At 41.2% G+C, this 20421-nt stretch overlaps 1 protein-coding gene across 5 annotated transcripts in view; it reads right to left on the bottom strand.

The window, feature by feature from the left end:
• Window positions 1-365: 365 nt before the first annotated feature.
• nsmfa (NMDA receptor synaptonuclear signaling and neuronal migration factor a) overlaps window positions 366-20421 on the bottom strand; it is a 69339-nt gene continuing 49283 nt past the window's right edge. For all 5 annotated transcript variants that reach the window (XM_078161891.1, XM_078161894.1, XM_078161893.1 and 2 more), the window contains 8 exons: window positions 20074-20204; window positions 17177-17260; window positions 16996-17029; window positions 14673-14743; window positions 14365-14444; window positions 13516-13618; window positions 3207-3282; window positions 366-1392 (listed from right to left, as the gene is read on the bottom strand). In XM_078161891.1, coding sequence (XP_078018017.1) covers window positions 1295-1392; window positions 3207-3282; window positions 13516-13618; window positions 14365-14444; window positions 14673-14743; window positions 16996-17029; window positions 17177-17260; window positions 20074-20204 — 677 coding nt within the window. In that variant the 3' untranslated portion in view covers window positions 366-1294. The remainder of the gene's footprint in view (window positions 1393-3206; window positions 3283-13515; window positions 13619-14364; window positions 14445-14672; window positions 14744-16995; window positions 17030-17176; window positions 17261-20073; window positions 20205-20421) is intronic.

Here is a 20421-nt window from a genome sequence, read left to right as displayed (position 1 = left end):
CTCAGACTGGATCACAGCCCAGTGAAGTGAGAGGTGGCGGAAGCTCGTTTGGCTGCCATTAGGGTGAAGCCAAGGGTGTTTGGCAGATAGCGAGGGCAGCTGGCGCCGTTGACAGGGGCCGACTAAGTGGCCTGAACCTTCTGCGAAAGAGCAGGAAGGATCAATAGGGCAACTCCTACACTACAGTGGCAGGAGCACTTGGATGGCTGTTTCATCCCTCTTGACATCATAAATCATGCTCGACTGTCTTTGCGTACGTGTGTATGGGACACAAAGAGAGAAAGATGGAAGGTGGAGGTAATGAACAACTACGTTTGCTTCAACAGAGGAGCAGAAAGAGAAAATACACACAACACATCTGCCTGTTTTCTTTTTTTTTTGACATGGGAAACACGCGCGCACACTCGCACACAAAATCAGCACTTTTTTTTTTGTTATTTTTTTTTACCAAAACATGAAGCTCAATTCCTCAAACCGAAGATACATTTCTAGAGAGATAATACATTCGTTCCAAGCGATGGCGATGAAGATTACAATATCTTGATAGAATAGACAAACAGATTAATTACTTCATGGCTAAAACCTGAGTTATTCCAAAGTATTTCCATATGAAACTGCACAACAATGCACATCAAAAATAAATGATGCATCATTATTTTCATATAGAGTATTATTTGCATGACTAAAGCTATGCTAATATATTAATGTGATATATACACACATCGACATATGGATTATTCATGTATATGTATGTGTCCGGGGTCGTCTGAGAGGTTCGGTCAAAACACAGAACCACATAATGGCAGGATGAGTTTCGGTGATTTTTCTGAAGCACATCAGCCTCAGAAAAATGTGTCTTTGCAACAGAGGTGTGACTAAAATGATATTTCGTTTTTTACACATTTGAATTTTTGATTTTCCTTTCAAACTCAGGAGGCAAAGGGAGTTGATGACTAAGACATGAACAGTCCAGACGTCTCTGCTATTTCCTCATTTTCTTTTATGCGTGTTTTCTCGGCCCTTGTTAGTCCCTGATCCTTTCTCTGAAAACGAGGAGGAGCTGAGGCACGGAGTAATTTAGTTTGTCTTCAGCCTCCTTGTCCTGCCTGTCATCCCTCCTCCTCCTCTTCTCTCAGTCCTCTCCAGGATGAAAGGAGGCGTGACTGTTTATATTGAGTTGACGGGTCGAGCGCTATAGTTGAGCAAGGTTCAGTCATTGGATCAGTTGTTAACAGTTGTTCCTCGTGGCACTGGGAGGGGGGGCTCTGCGGGGCCCGTCATCCGAGTTTCTTCGTCACAAAAACTCCTCATAGTCCAAGAGTTTGGAGTGCTGGCGCGTCTTCCAGAGTCGGTAGAGGCGGAAGTCGAAGTACATCTCAATCATCTCTTTGCCTTGATTGGTAAATGAGACAGGAAACGTTTGAGTCATTAAGGAAGCAGGATATACTGTAGTATGCACCAAAACTACAATCTTTCCCTAACCTTAACCAACAGCTGTGAGTGCCTGAACATATATGACTCATACTTTTGATGCTATGAGCAGATATTTGCAAATACATTAACATTTTGCAACTTTCCAGATTATGTTTAAAAAACACTTAAAAGGAAACCGCAGTTTTTTTCAATCTGGACCCAATTATCCTACGATTTTGTGTCTAGAGCCCCATTTCCACCAGACTCTTTCAGTATGGTACCTTTGGAACCAAAAGTAACACTTCAGACATGGTACCTAGACCTAGGGCTGCTCGAAAAAATGAAAAAAAATCCCGATTATTTTGGTCAAATTTGAAATCACAATTATGCAAATGATTATGCAGCGGACGTGACTTATTTACACGATGGCATGTCATTTCTGTCTCCACATGGTCGCGCGTTTACAATTCTCTTCTGCTCTCTGTATCGCGCACGGTGGAGTTCGGCCCTGATGTGCACAGATGCGCGGCTTCCAGGTGCGTTTGATTTACAACACAAGACAATGAGGGTAAACTGACAAGAAGCGCATAATCGTTTTATGTCAATTATTTTGTTTTCATAACCGTTGAAAGCCCAAATCGTAATCTAGATTAAAATTCGATTAATCGAGCAGCCCTACCTAGACCCTAGCATTCCCATCGCCAAACAGTACCCTTAAATGTGGGCGGGGTTGTTGTCATTCACTGCTCCATCAAGCACTCACTGTATCTCCTCATAGATGGAACGTCTGCACCTTATTTACCCTCTGCAGAACGAGGCTGCACGCCAACATTTTCCAAACAAAGCAGAACAGGCTGCAGCAATAGCAAGTTTGTGCATGTAGTCCTTCTCAAGCAAGCGCAGCCGACTGGAGCCCACAGAATTGACGCTCTGCAATGCTTTTTTCCTCTAAGTGAGGTTTAGAATATACGCAGTTCACATAATCTGGTCGTTAAATGTTTGAAGATCCACTCATTTCTAAAACACTGTCATCTAAGAGAGACAAAAGAAACCCAACTAAAGTAATGGTCAGAGTTGCCATATTGAAATTTAAGGCGTGTTGATGGATTCATGTCTTCAACTCATGCGTTGAGTAACATTACAAGTTAACGTTCCACCTTAAAAGTCTCCGGCAGTCGGCCCAGTGAATTAAGTTATTTTTTCTCTGACTCCAGCCGCTGCGAGAGGCAGCAAAACGTCCTTTCATTTTATAGTTGTAGTTTACTAATGTAAAACTCTCCACAGTATGAACAGTGGTTACAAAACCAGTCACAACTCAGCCCTGAGCAGAGTGACTGTCCTCTAATGACCAATCAACAGACTGCAGTGTTCACAGCTCCACCTTTTAGTACCAGATCTGTGTGCAAGGTACCCCAACAGAGGGGGAGCAAAAATGAGGACGTACGGAACGGTTCCACTGGTACCATCCACAACTTCTCACAGTGGAAACAGAAAAAATGCTTTCCGAACTGAACCCTACTGTACTGCTCAGTGGAAACGGGGCTTAAGTGACTAATTGGAACAACCTATTTTGAAAGTGGTCCAGTATTGAACGAGGAGACTGCGGGCTGCAGCGGTGATGCTCAATCCTGACGATTGACAAGCTCAGTGTCTGACAACATCAACAACAACTCGCGAGAATTCAGAACAGTCAAGCTAAAGGCAAAGAAGAACATTTTATTTCTCTGTGTGAATCACTATGCACGTGTGTGTCAGTGTGATCTACATGTTTGGGCGTGTTTGTTCCGACCCACCCTGCGCAGACAGCTCCAGCGGCGACTCAAACTCGACAGAATAAGGCCTCATCAGATTCTTCAGTTTCTGGAACAGCTGTTGGGCCGAGATAAGAAAGCAAACACCAATTAATCCTACTGCACTTGGATACACTCGCAGCAGGGGAGTCTGCATCTTTAGACACCACAACACACAAACATAAAGACACACACACACACAACAACGGCAATGAATCCAGCTTATTACTGACAAAGAGACGTATGCACATTCTTCCTGAGCAGTGAACAAAGAGGACAGGAAATGAGGTGAGCGTACAAGTTGCTAAGGTGCTTGTCTTCATATAACCTCTCTGCTCTTTCATGAAACGAGCTTGTCAAAGGTTTAGTAGTCATTCCCATGTTCAGGAAATTAAGAGAGAGAAGATTAAAATCAGCGAACTTATCTGAAAATGAGAGATTTGAGATGCCAGCTGATAGCTTGTATTTTTAGTCTCGCAAGTGTTTTTTTTCTCCTCATTCCACATTTGAGATTTTGCGCTGAATGAAAATTAATGGATGACACACACAGTCATCCATCAACCAAAAATGTGAAGCATTTGGTTTCAGCTTCTCAAATGTGAGAATTTTCAGATTTGTCTCAGCATTGTGTCACTGTAGATGGAAGTCTTTGTGGTTTTGGACCCAAAAAAAGCACTTTTAAGACACCACTTTAGATTTTTGATGGTGATTTTTAGACTTAACCATTGTTTGATCAATCAAAAGAACAGAATGACGGATTTATCAGTAGTAAAAATAATCATTAATTGCAGCCCTAATTACGTAATGACAGCTTAATTGGAGCAGTACAGAGATTTTAGGTTTTTCTGTCATCTCTCCCGCAGCGTCTTGTGTCACTGACGCGGTGCCGTGCACATTAAAAATTGAAGCCCCCTAATTTCTTGCTCCAATTTAGTCACGGGGGGGATTTTGATACCCCTCTGTCAGAGATATCAAAGGCCAAACGCGCCTTTGTTTTTCACTTTATGATGATAAAATGGAGGTGGAGAAGAAAAAGCAGCTTTCATTCCTTGTGTTTGCAGTCCTTTGAAAAAGATAAAAGAAGATGGCTACGTGCCAGATGTGGAGGAGAGAGGCTGGTTGGGGAGACAACATGGCTCGTCTGTGGTGCAGAGAGAGCTGGAGGCAAATAACAAATTTCAAATAATGTGTTGCAAGATAGTTTTCTCTCTGTCCTGTGCGGCGTCTTACGAACTCACTGGCGGTCGCTGCCGAGGCTGACGCAGATTTTGTGCTGACCGAAACGTGCTTGAAACTGGGTCACTGCCGCTCTGACCTCCTCACCTGCTGTTCTCCATCCCCAGCCTTTGTTTTCATTCCTGCATCCCCCAACTGTGCTTCAGAGCAACTATTATATCTAAGTGCTGAGGTCTTTGTGATTGAAGTGCAGCCTGCTCCACATTTCGCACAGCAGAGTTTTATCCAGTAATCACAGAGCAGTTTTTTCAGCCAAGTAATTTGGCCTTGTCACCTTTTTCTGTCACATTCACTTTCATGTATATGCAGCTCCTGGAAAATTCAAAACTGAGAGAAACGCGGCAGATTTTCTGTCCTTATATGACATGACTTTCATATCTATAAAACAACCCCAGAACAAGACAACACAGAGAGAACATTATCATTTCAAAATCAGCTTTTGTTGTGCTTAACAAGCCAGACCCCTTTGATATTTGCTGAGTGATTTTATGACTCATGAATTAAGCATTGTGTTTTTACTTTCAAATGGAGAGGGGGTGGTTTAATTTACCTCTCTGATGAAGTCACTCGATCATGACTGCAGGCTGCATGTCAATATTTATGAGCCTAAATTTAAGATATATAAGACTGACGCTCCCCCAAGCACAACCTCACATATTCATATGCAGCGTGTGAACGTGCATCAGAGAGTGAGTGTGCGTATGAAGCTGCAGTTTGTGACCTGAGTCACTTTGTATGTATGGCATGATTTCAGATCTGCAGTCAGGAAGCTTTAGCTCAGCGTGTTGCTTTGATATTTGAAATGACTTCCTGGATGTTATTAATTTAAGTCCTGTCGGCTACTGTTGTGTGTTTGTAAGTTTTTTTGTTTTATGCCGTCTGGAGGAGGGCAGCATTTGGCAGCTTTTAAAGTTACTGTTTAAAAATTGATTGAATGGAGACCCAGGCTGACTCCATTTAAACTTTGGCAAACAGAGACTGGCTTGGAGTGAAATGCTCTGTTTATGATGGACTGTCTCTGTGTGGAGGTTATGTTTTTATGAAGACAGTAAACAACAACAACAACAACAACAAAAATCAACAGTTAAAGGTCCAGTGTGTAAGATTTAGGGGCATCTACTGGCAGAAATGATATCTAAAACTCGTTTTCATTAGTTTATAATCACCTGAGACTAAGAATTGTTGGGTTTTTGTTACCTTTAAAATGAGCCATCTATATCTACATACGGACCATGTCGTCCTACAGTAGCCCATAATGTACAAATTTAACACTGGCTCTAGATAGGGCCATAAGCATTTTTGCGTTAGCCGGTGTAGTTGTAGGTGCGGCTGCAGCTGGAGCAACTATGTGAGTGACCTGCTCACCAGCTACATGATTCGCTCTCCATACCCACACAATCAGCCCCCTTCGCTTCGTCTGGAAGTGGAAGCCCCAAAGAAAATGTTAAGAGAGGCGGTTAAGGTTAGAAGTAGGGCACATCTCCTGTCTTCATGTATTATGAATAAAGTAAATTTATTAAGTGGATTATTGCCACGCTTGGCCTCATATTTTTTCACTGTATCAGCATGATGTAGCAGGGTTCAAAGTGTCATGTTGTTGGGTTTGTTTTGTGCTGATGGTGGGAGTTTCCTGTAGGCTTTAAACAGAATATGGCTGCAGCTTTACATGTCTCTAATAGGAGAAGATTCACCACTAGATGCCATTAAAACCTACACACTGGAGCCTTAAAGGAAAATGCACTTTATGGTCAAAAGTGTGCAGACACATACTTAAGTGTATTTTTATTCTGGGGTGTTTTTTCATAGTTTGAGACCTGCAGTGTTGGTGTGGGCGTGTTGATTCAGGCACAAGTGAGTGAATTGGGATCCAGAGAGTCACCTTTGAGTCGTAGATCCATTGGTTTGAAGGCTTATCAGCTGCTTAAAAACTGGACAGCATCGATAGATGGACAGATAATCCATCTATTATTGTGTATAAAATGTTATATAGTATGTATAAACGTTATAGGGAAGAGGGAGGGCCGGTGGCTCCCAGGCCCCCTTCTCCCGCGGGCCTGAGTTTGGGGCGGTTAGCCAGGCCACCTCATCACGTAGCGAGGGAGGTGCATGAGGCAGGCCGGCCGGCCCTACTTGGCAGTGACAATGTGCATTAGAGTCTGTTCAACTCAAAGATGCCAGTGAATATAATGTTGCCCTCATACTAGCACAATTTACTAAGTAGGGTGGGACGGTATGAAAAATCATAATCCGGTTTGATATTAAGCCAAACACCAGACTGGACTGGTATACAGAATTATACCAGGTGTCACCAGTCACGAGTGGAGTATAACAATGCCATGTCCCAAAAGCAAATGAGTGTCAGACTATCGCGTTGCATCACGTATCTCTGTCCACATTGAATCCAATAAATACGCACTTCTGTTAGGTCTACAACATGTAAACAAACCACATCAATATTAGCTGTTTGTTTGACGTCAGACTGAAGACATAACCACTTCAAAGATAAGTGAGTAGCACACTTGCTATCTTCCTGCTTTGTTACATTACTTTTTTCAACGGAAAACACATGATTTATATTGTGATATTTAATGGATATAACAATATAGCCAACAGCAAGTAGCCTAGTTTGTTATTAATGAGGGTCATTTAGCTCACCAGAAACTTACAGCTCCCTGGTGGTCTTTCTCCAGCCAGCCTCTACCTTATTAAGGTTTTTGTAGTGAAATATAAAGGTATCCTGTAGATAATTCCTCATCTTAACTTCATGAATCAGCAAAGCAAGCAACAGATATAAATAGGAACACGCCATCCGATAAGAGTTGAGCTCACAGTAGCAGTGCTGTACCCAGGCAGATGTGGAGGACTCAGCCTATATGGGGAGCACACTCTACTGCGTGAGCTAGAGGTTGCCCAGTGCTGTGTTGCTTGCGGTTATTTAGGGCATACATGTTGGCTTAAAATCCAAAATGTTGCCATATTGGTGCATTTTTTGTTTACTTGCCATGTCTCCTCTCGTCACCAAAACACATGAACTTCAGTGTAAACAAACACTGTGTGCCGCTCTGCCCCTCTCATCTCCTAAAATGTGACCTCCGTCATGTTGCCCACACCGGCCTTGACTCACAGCCGGTCAGACACTAGTGGCTCCATTAGTCTGTTAGTCCATTGTCACATTGTTCATGCAATACATGTTGGATTTAGTGCCGTGGTGTCATCAGCGCACGTTGCCCATTTAGATGCCTTTTAACCCTATGGGCCCTAGGCGTTTTTGGGATATTTTTACTCCCTTTACTTTTACTTTTAAGCTCATATCACAGTCATTGTAAAGGCTACATACACATGCTATATCTTGTTTTTTCCTGACAATCTGGGCTAACCAGATTTGCCATCATTTCATGTCCTTCTATGTGCCTGTATTTTATATAAATTTTTATATCAATGAAAAAAACAAATCCGTGTTACAAAATTCTTACATTTTTACATGTATCTCAGCATAGCAAGTTGGAAAATGACATATTCTGCCATATATGAAGAGGGGAGACTCCCTGGAATCTGGCAATATAAGAACCATGACGGTGGGACATTCTGTCACTTCACAGCTGTCCAAAACATGTGGTTTGTGCCAGGCGGACATGATTGCCAGTATTTTTTCATTATTGCAAGAAATTACATTGACTCATTCACAAGTCAAAAATGTGTTTTATCTGAAAGAAACATGCAATATTTACATTTAAGATAATAGGGGGCATTTTGGGCATTGGTGGGGGGACACATGTCCCCCTCAATGTATACGTGTCTACGGCCCTGTCATGCATGCATAATTAGGCTGCAGTTGTCTGGGTGCGCAAAGGTGAAGTGCGCTGGTCTTGTCATACAAAGTTTGATGGAGTGTCAACTGGAGAATATGGAGATATTTGCATCTTGAAAGCCGGACTACAAATGTGGATAGACAGGGAGAAACACACGCAAGCCTAAGACGTGGTAAGATACGATATTCCTCACTATATGAAGTGACTGGTAACAAGATCTGTATAATGGATTGTAAAGAAATTCGTCAGGTTTTTATTTTGTAGACAGTTGATCTGGATTTATAGCGTGATGGGATGACAGCACAGTGATGTGTGTGGTCCTGCGCTTTCATGTGATATGCGTGGCATTTCTGTGCGAGTCTGCATTTGCAAGTAATCCATCCAAGAGTAAGGTGTGTGCAGAGCTGTATGAAAGCTCTGTTATACATAATTTTAGTGTAACTTTATCATTTTTTTTCGCTGTGAAAACATTGGACTATGGTCGCACTATGCATCGTTCGGGCCCATAGGGTTAATTTGTCAGAACGTGTTGTTATGACAAATGCTGGTTCAGCCAGTTTACATAAAATCAAACCGGTTTCAAACTCGTACTACAGACTGGACGGCAAAACTTGAAACTGACCCAGCTCTAAGATTGATAACATAATTCAATCAAACTTATTGTTTTAAATAATATTTATATATTTAAAGGTTCAATGTGTAAGATTTAGGGGGATTTAGTGGCATCTAGTGGTAAGGATTACACATTACAACCAGTTGAAACTTGTCCCAGTTAAAATTTATCCAGTGTTCATTGTTCAGCAGGTTTTTAGTGGGAGCTGAATTATCCAGAGAGCCCTGACCTCAGCTACATCAAACCCCTTTGGGATGAACTGTAATGCTGTAATGACTATTATTTACATCAGTGGCCGACCTCACTAATGCTCCTGTGGTTGAATGCAAAGCCTCGCAGCCAGGTTCCAAAATCTCGTGTAAAGACTTTCCAGAAGAGTGGAGGCTGTTGTTGCAGCATATAATATACTGTGTGTGCTGTTCAAGTGTCCAAATACTTTTGGCCATGCAGTGTATTTGCCAGTGGAGGGTAGGTAGGCAAAATTTCTACATCCTAAAAAGTGTACACAAGGAAAATCTCATTAATTGTATTTTCTGACTGAAGTCTACAGTCGACGAGCCACCAGTGTGAAAATATCACTTTGGGATCTTGGGACTAAGCCTTGAAAAAAGAGAGGCACACCATTTTTGTTGTTTTGGACTCAAGCTTTGTTGAAACAACTGTGTCTGTGTTTGTCTGTAGGGGTGGAGATATCACTGATGTGCAGTCTGTTCTGCAGACTGCCAGCCTGTCCATCAACCCCAGAGAGATCCACTTTATATAACAAAGCATTTTGGCAGACGTGACTGGAACAGACAGTTAGGTCAGACAAACACCGCTGGCTATGTTGTGCATCAGTGTGTGTGTGTGTGTGTGTGTGTGTGTGTGTGTGTGTCGGCGAGCTTGTTTGTGCGTGTGAGTGTGCTTTGATTTTTTTTTTTGTATGTGGTTATGTCTTATTGTTTGTTTCATGTCAGGTAGAGAGAGGTGCAGTATCACTCAGCGTGTGTGCTCTTCAGCTGTATCCAGTAGCATCACACGAGAGTGAGATAATAATCACACATGTGGAGGATGAGAGGGGGAGAGAGGGAGAAACTGAGACAGTCAGGAGGATAATATGGTGATTATCAGACTAACAGACTCAGTGAGCATAAATATGAAAGCAGACGGCAAGAAACGGAGAAATGAGCGGGGAGGACACAGAGAGAACTGGGCAGGAGGGAGCGAGAAGAAGTGTTCGCTTTAATAATAAGAGACAGGGAACAATACATCTATTTATCTTGGGCATCTTGAGTTATTGACTCAGCTTGTGTGGCACATAAATATTAGGTTTTGAGCATTTAAATCAGCAGAGACCTTGTTATGAATGAATTGGCGTGCGCTTGAATCGCAGCGTGCGATGGTCCCAGGAATTGATTCATAGTTCTGCATCAGATTTCAACACTCCGTACTCAATGTACATTATCTGCCTGTGTACTCCACAGTAATTGTGTTGTAGAGCGACTAAGCCTCGTCTCACCACTAAATATGTCATTACTGTCGTGCAATCATCAATGGCCTAAGTAATTGAGTTTAGAGTACGCACTTTCATGCACTGTGGTAACACTGACGAAAGTTTGCAGTGGAGCTGTGTGTGCTGTGTGTGTTACTGAAGAGGAGAAGATTAACGGGCCTGTCTTCAACTTCCTCAGCTAAAACACAAGCATCCAAAGCTGAGCATTTATTGTCCTTGTGGCCTCCACTGAGGATGCACCGATCTGACTTTTTCAGCCCTGATACCACAGCCCATTCGCCAGGAAAAATGTTGGCATTATACGTTTCTGTAGATCACGAATATGTTGCATTTGCACGTTACATATGATACATATCAATGTTTCTAAAGTTTGTTTGTTTGTTTGTTTATTGAGATCTCACTTAGCTGTCTTCTTGGGGTCTACACAGTTGCATAGCGACAATACAAAACATACATTCACACTACACAACACAAGGCACAAAATAGCACATCATAATGTACATCCATTGTAAAAGAAACACTAACATTTGACACAGTTTACACAGAAAGACACTAGGTAAATTGACTTCAACTGAATCCATCATAATCTAATAGATAAATATCAGATACAGTTCAATAGAATGCCCATGAAACATTTACACACCAAAGAATACTATTAATTAGTGAAGTTCATTTTTAAGTAATGCTCTGCAGCAATTTTTCTTTAGCAATTTTTTAAAAACCACATATATTATTTTGTTGTGTAATATGTGTAATTCCATTCTTGCATCGCTCGATATATTACTGTTCGTCGGACTGATGTGGTTTTGAATTTTGGTGCGTACCTTGTTAAATAACTGTGTGTATCTGAACTAAAGGACAGTTTTTTGTAAAAAAAAATAGTGATGTAATATATGAGCTGACTTTGTCATTGGAAGGCGGAGGGGATGGTGGATGGTGACGCCTAGGTGAGAGGGCTCCCAGGCTCTAGACCTTTTTTTCGGGACCAATATATGACAAAACTGGTGTTTTAGCAAGTCATTGCTGTGTTTCCATTGGCTGTTCAGGCTCCAAACATGGGTGTTTTGTAGCGACCAGTTGGCAGTGGTGGACAGTAATGAAGTAAATTTACTTGAGTACTGTACTTAAGTAAATTTTTTAAGTATCTGTACTTTACTTGAGTATTATTTTTGGGGGATACTTTTACTTTTACTCCACTACATTTGAAGGACAAATACTGTACTTTTTACTCCACTACAATTCTATTGATACTCTCGTTACTCCCTACTTTTGCTCCTACGTCAGCTGATGAATTTTCTTTCTTTTTTTTTTTTTTTGTTAAATTCTGATACCAAAGAAAATAAACTGATTCTGCTGATTCGTGTATGGTTTGTCTTAGCTGTATTGCCTTACCTGTACTACATCATGCTTAAAACGACACTTAACTTTGGCGGTTCACATCCACATCATGCGATAGCAGTGTCGATGGCTTCAGCAGCGATGGAGGAAGAAACAGACGGAGAAACTCCCCCGGCTCCGAGCATCCGTGGCCGTATCTCAAGCCCATGTTCGAGGTTTCTGATACGAAGAATGATTCGTAGCAAGTTTTTTTTCTTACTACATGCAAAAAAATCTTGCTCCACTGGCAAATTACAAGTTACTTTTTAGGTGATGTGTCCTATTTTAATTGTAATGAGATTTGTTTTGACTAGAAATGAGACCTTTTTTTTGATAATTTTTTTAGGCATTTTTTAGCCTTTAATTGATAGGACAGACAAGTGTGAAGGGGGGAGAGAGAGAGGGAGTGACATGCAGCAAAGGGCCACAGGCTGGAGTCGAACCCGGGCCGCTGCAGCAACAGCCTTGTACATGGGGCGCCTGCTCTACCACTAAGCCACGAACGCCCCGAAAGAGACTAGAAAAAAGACAAATATTCTAGATAAGATTTTGAGTTTTTGCAGTGTGTACTTCATGATGCGTTCAAATGTAACTAGAAGAAAAGGAAATTTGGGTTTTTGTGAGAAAAATAGGCAGTTGGGGGGTGAAATTTGTTTTCTTGACAATATGAAGCAATTTCATTTGTTGATGAATGCAGCTGAGTTTGTGTTCTGAGGCTTTTTACCTTTATTTGTTTATTTTTGAGCTATAAACATTTCTGTAGCAGAATTGTGTCAGAATGACAATAAAGCTACTTTCCTTTCCTGTATTTCCTGAGAAGTACTTTTACTTAAGTAATATTTTGACTAAGCTACTTTTACTTGTATTGGCGTAATATTTGAGAAGGAGTATCTGTACTTTTACTCAAATAGTGAAGTTGTGTACTCTGTCCACCTCTGCCAGTTGGTGATGATAATACCACGAAAAGCTATTGTTTTTTTACACAGACATCGCTCCTTTTCCTGCTGCGATTGTGCCCCAAAAGCAGGTATTTTAAGCCATAGCGTAATCTTTTCTCCAATCATAACCAAGTGGTTTTTGTGCCTACACCTGACCACATGTTAACCGTAGGGCTGTGCAATATGAAGATATTATATCGTTATCGAGATATGAGACTATGTATCGTCTTAGATGTTGGATATCGTTGTATCGTGATATGGCATAAATGTTGTTTTGTCCCCCTTGTTTTAAAGGCTGAAATATTTAAATTTATCAACTTACCAGACTTTTTATTTGTTTGAACGCTTGCTTTAACCTACTTTGTCGTCCCTACAACTTCGTCGCATCAGAGAGGGTATTTGGTCAGGAACATTATGTTGGCTTTTGTCTCCCAGTCTGAGCATTAAGGAAGTGCTTTTGAGGACATTTTAAAATATCATGATATATATCGTGTATCAAGATATAGCCTAAAAATATCATGATATAATTTTCGTGACACATCATCAGCCCTAGTTAACCACAGTGTTGTTGAAACAACAACACGTTTCATTATATCCACTACATAATAATGAGCATAACCTGGTCACTGAAGCAAAAGCAGGCAACAGCTGACACATTAATCTTGAGATAATCATACCTTCTGTGAAATACTGTGTGCTTGAGTGACACCAACTGTTGGCATCTTTTCTGTTCTGAATTAAATATGCACATTTTTAATATGTACTCTGGCGTGAAACTTTAGTGGTGTTAAAGATGAGCTTTTCATAATTTCCGTTGTTCATGTGTGTGTGTGTGCTTGCACTGTACCTTCTCTCCATTGGGGTTGCCCAGGACGTAGCATCCCATTATGTGGATGAGGTTGGGTTCTGGGTTGATTTTACTCATGAAGCGACTAAGCCTCCTCCAGAATCTGAACACAGACAAAGGCTACAGTTACACAGGCTGGATTTTTTTCCTTCTGAATGTTCAGTTCCCGTGAAATTAAATACACAAAATGTAACTTTTAAAAGGATAAGCCTGCGCCAAGCACTCGTCACGCTTTATTGGTTAACTGCTTTTGCACTGAAGCAACTGTAATAAGAATATCCTTATGAAACAGAAGGTAAGCTGTGGGTTTTTAAATCTCTGAAACAAGAAAACATCACCTATGCAAAGATGCCCCTCTCTTAGTTGTAGATGTGCTCATAAATGACAAACAAACGTAGAGCAAATGTTGAATCGTCTCAGTGGAACATCTTTGATTGAAATTAAGTCGGAGCGCACTCACAAACGGTATTCATACTCTGAGAATAGAGTAAGGAGCATTTACGTGACAAATTTGTGCCAGGATCTTTGAATCTCTAAAATGAAATAAAGGTTTCTTTGGGAGTAAGCCAGCTTCTTTTGGTTGAGATTTGCACAGGAGGAATTCTTTTTCTGATTATTGGTGGAATAAAAGGCTCAATAAAAGTGCAGCTACGATATTTTAATGATGAAATACTTCCCCAGTGCTTCTCTTTTCACAGCTGGCTAATGGCTCTCAGTCATGTTTCCATGTCTCGTAAAGCATCATCACATGTCAGTGCTTTATAAGACATGGGAAATGTGAATTGTCAACAGGAGGCCATGGAGAAATGAACTAATATTCATCAGGAGATGGAATCAGTGATAACTTACTGGCTCATGTCCTCCTCCTTTTCCACCTTAGCGAAAGTTGCCACTTTATTCTTCAGTAAATACAGATGACCGGGGCCTCCCTAAGAAAAACACAGAGGAGTTGAACACATTACTACCATCACTCCTGCTAATTTGCTTCTCTTTAATTAAGATCTCGAGAGATTAGATCCCAAAGGGAGGTTCTTAAAACACTCTAGCTGGTTACTCGGGGAGTTCCATATGCAGTGCATGAACACATAAACCTTTATGTACATCCCAGTTTTAAAGGAAATACAGTATCACATTTATTCTATCTCCTTGTTCCTCACCTGACAAAAGATGAGCATCCTCCAGAACTTGCTTCCTCTCCTGTAAGCTGTGAGCTTCTTCTCTATTTCCTCTGTGACAGAGGGAGAAAAAAAGGGTTGGATTGATGTGAACGACAGGGACTGAGAGAGGAGAGAATACGAAAAGAGACACGTAACAATGTAGTGAGAGAGGGAGTATTGTGAATGACGAACACAAAGGAAATCTCCGGGGGGGTGAGTTCAAGTACAGGTGTAATAATAGACAGCAGAGAAACTAATGGAAGACGTTGTTTAAATTGGATTCAACTGTGTGTACTTAAAGCAGCAGGAAATGTCACTGCAAAATAAAACCAATGAACAACGGTAAAATGGAAACCTGAAATCTATACGTGTGAATTATTCATCGACATCCTCTCACTAACTGTGAGAGCTGTATTCAATGCAGAGTTCATTATCATCTTGGGAGGCTCCAGGGACCATTTACAGCAAGTGCTTCTCTGATGAGCAAGACTATCATTTTCTGAATGCAGAAACCAGTTTTAAAAATAGTATTTAAGCAATTACGCAGGATTCTAATTGGTTGCAAATGAGCAGAGCTGATAAGCTATGTGTAAGCTTGTTTTAAAAGACTTGATTGCAGTTAAGGTTTAGCCTGGAGCTTTTTATCTGACCTTTACCTCCCACGGTTTGAGCCAGAGTTCAGACTCGAGCCTCGTGGCAGACTGAGGCACAGTCCAGGCTCAAGACTAAAGGTGACTGATTTTCTAGACAGGATGTCATATAAATGTTTCTATCTGTATATAAATGTATCTGTGGCTCTATATTTTATAGTAATTATGTCTCTGTACTTGTTTAAGTAGTGTTTAACTTGTTTAACTTCCATTAGCTGGACGCTAGTATTACATATTACCTCTTGCCACAAAATCATTTGCAAATATCCTGATCATATTTTATGTTTATATCCTCTGTTCTTACATATTTTTGGAATATTCTTCTTTCTGTAGTATTTTATTCACTGTAGTCAATTATGTGAATTAAATTTTAATCAAATATATACCGCAAAGCTTCAATTGAATGCCCAGTCCCTTTTACTAGCCCGGCATGGCGACACATTTTGACAAACGCCTGGTCTGGTTGCCAAGCAGTTCACGTTTTTAATAGAAGTTCTTTGAATGTATAAAACCAGGTTGTTGGCTTTTGTCTCCCTTGGTGTTGGGACATGCGGGATGGATGGTGGCTCATGGATATCTGGAAGATTTCTCCCTCCCTGAAGTGCCCTGGATTTCCAGGGGTCAAAGCTGGGGATCATGGGGACCTTTGTGGTCTTGAGGGACGGTCACGGAAAAGGAGGGCCCGTTGTCAGTGGCACTGCAGCGTAGCCTTGCTTGTTCTTATTTTCTGTTTTCTCAGTATTGGGCATTACATCTTTGCCTGTGACGCCCCTGCCTGTTGTTGCTGGTTTTGTCTGTTGTTGATTTTGTCTGCTTTTTTGTTTTCGTAAAAAACGAATGAAAACTGAGTACAAAAACAAAAAAAAAAAAAAAAAAAAAAAAGGGGTTGTTGGCTACTTTAAAATTATGTGTCCAGTTTTCGATTGCCCTATAAGTTAATCATATTCCTTTTAACCCGTAAGGGTCCTCAAATAGAAATAATCAATGGGGTTTTCATGAAAATGAATCCAAGCTTGAGTATTGTGAGTATCCTCGAGTGTCGTAACTCTCCGATGAATGATTTATGATTAATATGAAATCTGAAGCCTAACCTTTACACAAGTAATATTCATACTGGTTTAAATAAATAATTTGATTGTATTTCCTGATTTTTGCTGAGCAACAGTTTTGTGTGAAAGGAATTAAAGGCCTGTCCCAAATATAGGACTGTTCATTTCAGTGATTTAGGCAAATAATAGCCTGGGCTATTAATTGAAGTTTTATGGTAACTACCCAGCTGGCACCGGGCATCAATATGATGTAGTTAAGACCTTGGAGTCTTATGTTGGACAGAGGGCAAATTTTGGTTGAAGTAACAGTCGAGTTAAAGATATTTCAAATGTCTTACAACAGTACAATTTTTCGTTGTGTTGATGTTCACATGACAGTTTGCAGACATTGGGTTTTGCTCTTCATACCCTATGACTAAATGAAGTTATTCTACACAAGATGATGCTGACATGAGACATTTGGACTTAAAAACCAAAAAATTATCAACGTCATCAGTCTGCAGTATTCTACATTAATGTTGTCTTGGCACTAAATTCAACCAGTGTCTAACAACGTTGGTGGCCAGCTGGGAACAAAACATGTGAAAAAGACAGATACTAACGCAAACAAGAATGTTTACTCACCCAAAATATCATCAAAAGTTGCATGTTCATGGTCCTACGGAAAAGACGTTCACATAAAACATAGTCATTTAAAATTGCAATACTTTATTGACACTGTACACCCTCTAAAGAAACATCTCGTGTGCCTGGTATGATTATGTATTGTAATGCACACGTCAATGTTCAAGTGTGCTGGACTCACATAGAGGATGGGGATGATGGAGGGGTCATCCCTGCGGATTATAGTGGGAACGTACTCTGCCTTCGGGACCTTAGATGAGATCAGCTAAAGGTGAAGGAGAAACGGGAGAAGAAGGAGAAGGAGAAGAAAGATGGAGGATGGAGAAAATGGAGCAAAGTGGGGGCAGAAGGAAGAGATGGTCAGAGGAAATGAGAGGAGAGAGGAAAAGAGCAAACTCCATTACACTCTCATGCCTGCAGGGAATGTACAGCTCTATATAATATTCAAAGCGAAATGGTAGAGAATACATTAGGTACATTTAAGATACTGCACCTGCATATAAATGTACCTCAAAATAAGCTAATTTTAACCTAGATCTGCCATCAGTGTGTAATCCTAGCATAGCCATTTCCTAAAACCACAATTTTTACTGAGCTTCATTTACTCGGGATCATTTTTAGCTGCAACAACCCAAGAGCTTACATTTTTTTAAGGGACACTACACTAATTTCACAAGTTCAGTTCGCTCATTATGGGGAGCAGTATTCAGCCTGTGACAACAGTTGTATATCTGTGGTGACTTTCTAAAGTCTCCATACTCCTGCTCGGGTTTCAGGACTACAGTCATTTAGCAGAAAGCCTGCATCACAAATAGGACTGTGTATCATTTGAAAAATAACAATACCAGTACCCTTAGAGTCATATAATGTTACCAATAGAGTACCTCATTAGATTGTCCTTTTTCTACTTCATCCGTCATCAGATGAATAGCAGCATCCAGTTGCACAAAATCCCACCAGACACCACAGTAGTGTAGCATATCTGTCTTTTGAAACTTTGGTGGCATCTTGGCACACTGAGCTGCCAACTCCATTGAATACACCACGCTCAACTCCACCACACCACAGGCTTTATGGGTTGCAGCTGCTGCGGTTATGGGCCAGTCACACATTGCAAAGGTCACTTGTGGTGACTGGCTGCCTGCAAAACCTACAAATAGACTCCTTTTTTTCTAGTTCTGGGTGTAAAAAGGATTGAATGTGGGTGTCATTTGACTGGAGAAGTTTCCATACTACTTGGTACTGGGATATTTTGGTTGATACCTTAAAAGTATCAAGTTGTGATACCCAACTCTAAATACAATTTGGTGGGTGTGGAGGTAGTATATTATGTGAGATTTCTGAGTATGCCTAAAACCTTAGTATGAAACCAATAGTACGTGAACTCCATACTATTTGCGGTGACATAATACAGTATGCAAACACTGGACACTACGCAGGTAAAAATATCCTGCAATGCAATGCGGTTGATGAGAACAAAAAAAATTTTTTTTTGAAATTATTTTCAAATGGCCATTTGAGTGGAGGTTGGCACTGGTTATCATGGTGATGCTCCTCCACCTATTAAGGAGGCTCTCTGGAAGTTATATAATTGCAGCTCTGTGCGTCTAGACTCGCAAAGATGACACATACTACTATTAATTTACACTGAAGTATGTTGAACCGTAGTACACATACTGCGTATGTAGTGCATGTGTGATTTCAGATGCAGCGATTAACATTCAACAGGCAGGAAGGGTCTAACAAAAGATGCTAGTGAGCAGAGCTGACCCCAGTGCTTCAGAGCTTCAATTGTTGCCATGGTAATCGATGTCTGAATCACTATTCAGATACTTTATTTTTTGATTGTTTTTTTCAGATATAAACTGGTGGAGGAAACTGAAATGAGGCTACAAGTGTCAGACATGGAGGAGGCCAGTGTCCTCATTGCAGTCACTGACCCCTGCTTCAAGCTAATTAATTGGATGTCTTACAGGGAACAGATGAGACGATGTGCAGACAGTTATCCGCGGCTTGCAACTGTAGTGAAGTGCTTGCTTTGCATCTAGTGATGTGGCCTAACACGCGACTGTCAGAGTTATTAATGACTCACTGAAAGCGCTACGTCCTACTAAAGTTGTGTCAATTTCGGGTGATTTATTAGCGTTTATGAACGTGATCCGTCCACTGCAGTCCTGAAGCTTCGAATGGTTGTGGACAATTATCATTGAAGCTTTGAAGCTCCAAAAATTGAGCAGTTCAGGCAGGACATGATGTCAAGCTCAGCTCACATCCCAGCTACATCCACTGATCTCAAACAGCCCAATCAACTGATGGAGCAGCTGATTGATGGAAGGGAGTCAGCTGATAGATCACATGATTCCCTTCTATGCAACCAATTTCTATGCAAATCTCATTCAGGGTGGCCTATTTAAACTGCTCTGGCCTGCCTACTGTTGCTGCTTCCTCTGCAAGCTGCTTTGCAACCTGCCTCCACCCCAGCTCCTCCTTTTCATGCTGGGTCTGAGTTATCAACGTCATTTCTGTTTGTCATTGATGCTGCTCTGCTCTGTTCCCGGGGGGTCTTTGCTGCTCTCTCTGTCTTAGGCTTTCCAAGTAGGCGCATGGAAGGGCAGGGATGTTTGCTCACTCTGCCTCAGGCTTTCTTTGTTTGCCTGTGGAAGGGCAGAGAGGTGTGCTCTCTCTGCCTTATGGCCTTCCGTGTCAGCAAATGGAAGGGCAGGGAGGTTTGCTCTCAGGCTTTGCTTGTTTGTGCGTGGCAGGCAGAGAGGTGCACTCTCTCTGCCTTAGGCTTTCTGAGTAGGTCTAGGAAAGGCAGAGAGGCCCTAGAACAGAGCCATACCGCCAATTATAATACTGCAAATGGAAGTAAAGTTTTCTTTGACTAAAGTGGTCCTGACTGATATGGTTTGTGGGACAGCCCTTCTGGTGAGTTGCATTGTGGGAAGTGTTTGAGAGACTTGATCTGTTCTTAGTCAAATTAAAAGTCAAGATATCTTGACCATTCTTTTTAAATGTGTTTCCTTATAAATCTGCCTAATTTAAGTTACATACTGAATTGGTTAACTGATTGCTTACCATGATCTTGGGAGGTACAAAGTCATCCGCTTCACAGGCAAGCCTCTCCATCTCCCTCTCCTCCTCCCAGTCCATACTGTCATCAAGGCCTCCTTCATCCAAGGTATTACAGGAGGTCTGCAGGTCTCCGCCTAGAAGAAAATATCACACACCTGTGAGCAGAAAGACTCGAGATAATAGGGTGTAGGCAGAAGTGCTGGGTGGGAGGCAAGAAAGGTGACACAGAAAGAGAAAATCTGGGAGTGAAGGAAGGACATGTCCAGGAAGTGGAGAGAGGTGAGTGCGTAGGAGAGGAAACATGATGGAGTTGTTAATAATGGTGGTGACATAAGAAAATGACAGATGGAA

This window comes from Epinephelus lanceolatus, chromosome 19, assembly GCF_041903045.1.
Source record: "Epinephelus lanceolatus isolate andai-2023 chromosome 19, ASM4190304v1, whole genome shotgun sequence".
Taxonomy (NCBI): Eukaryota; Metazoa; Chordata; class Actinopteri; order Perciformes; family Serranidae; genus Epinephelus; species Epinephelus lanceolatus.
Note: the sequence above shows the minus strand (reverse complement) of the source record. Positions and strands in the feature narration are given on the sequence as shown.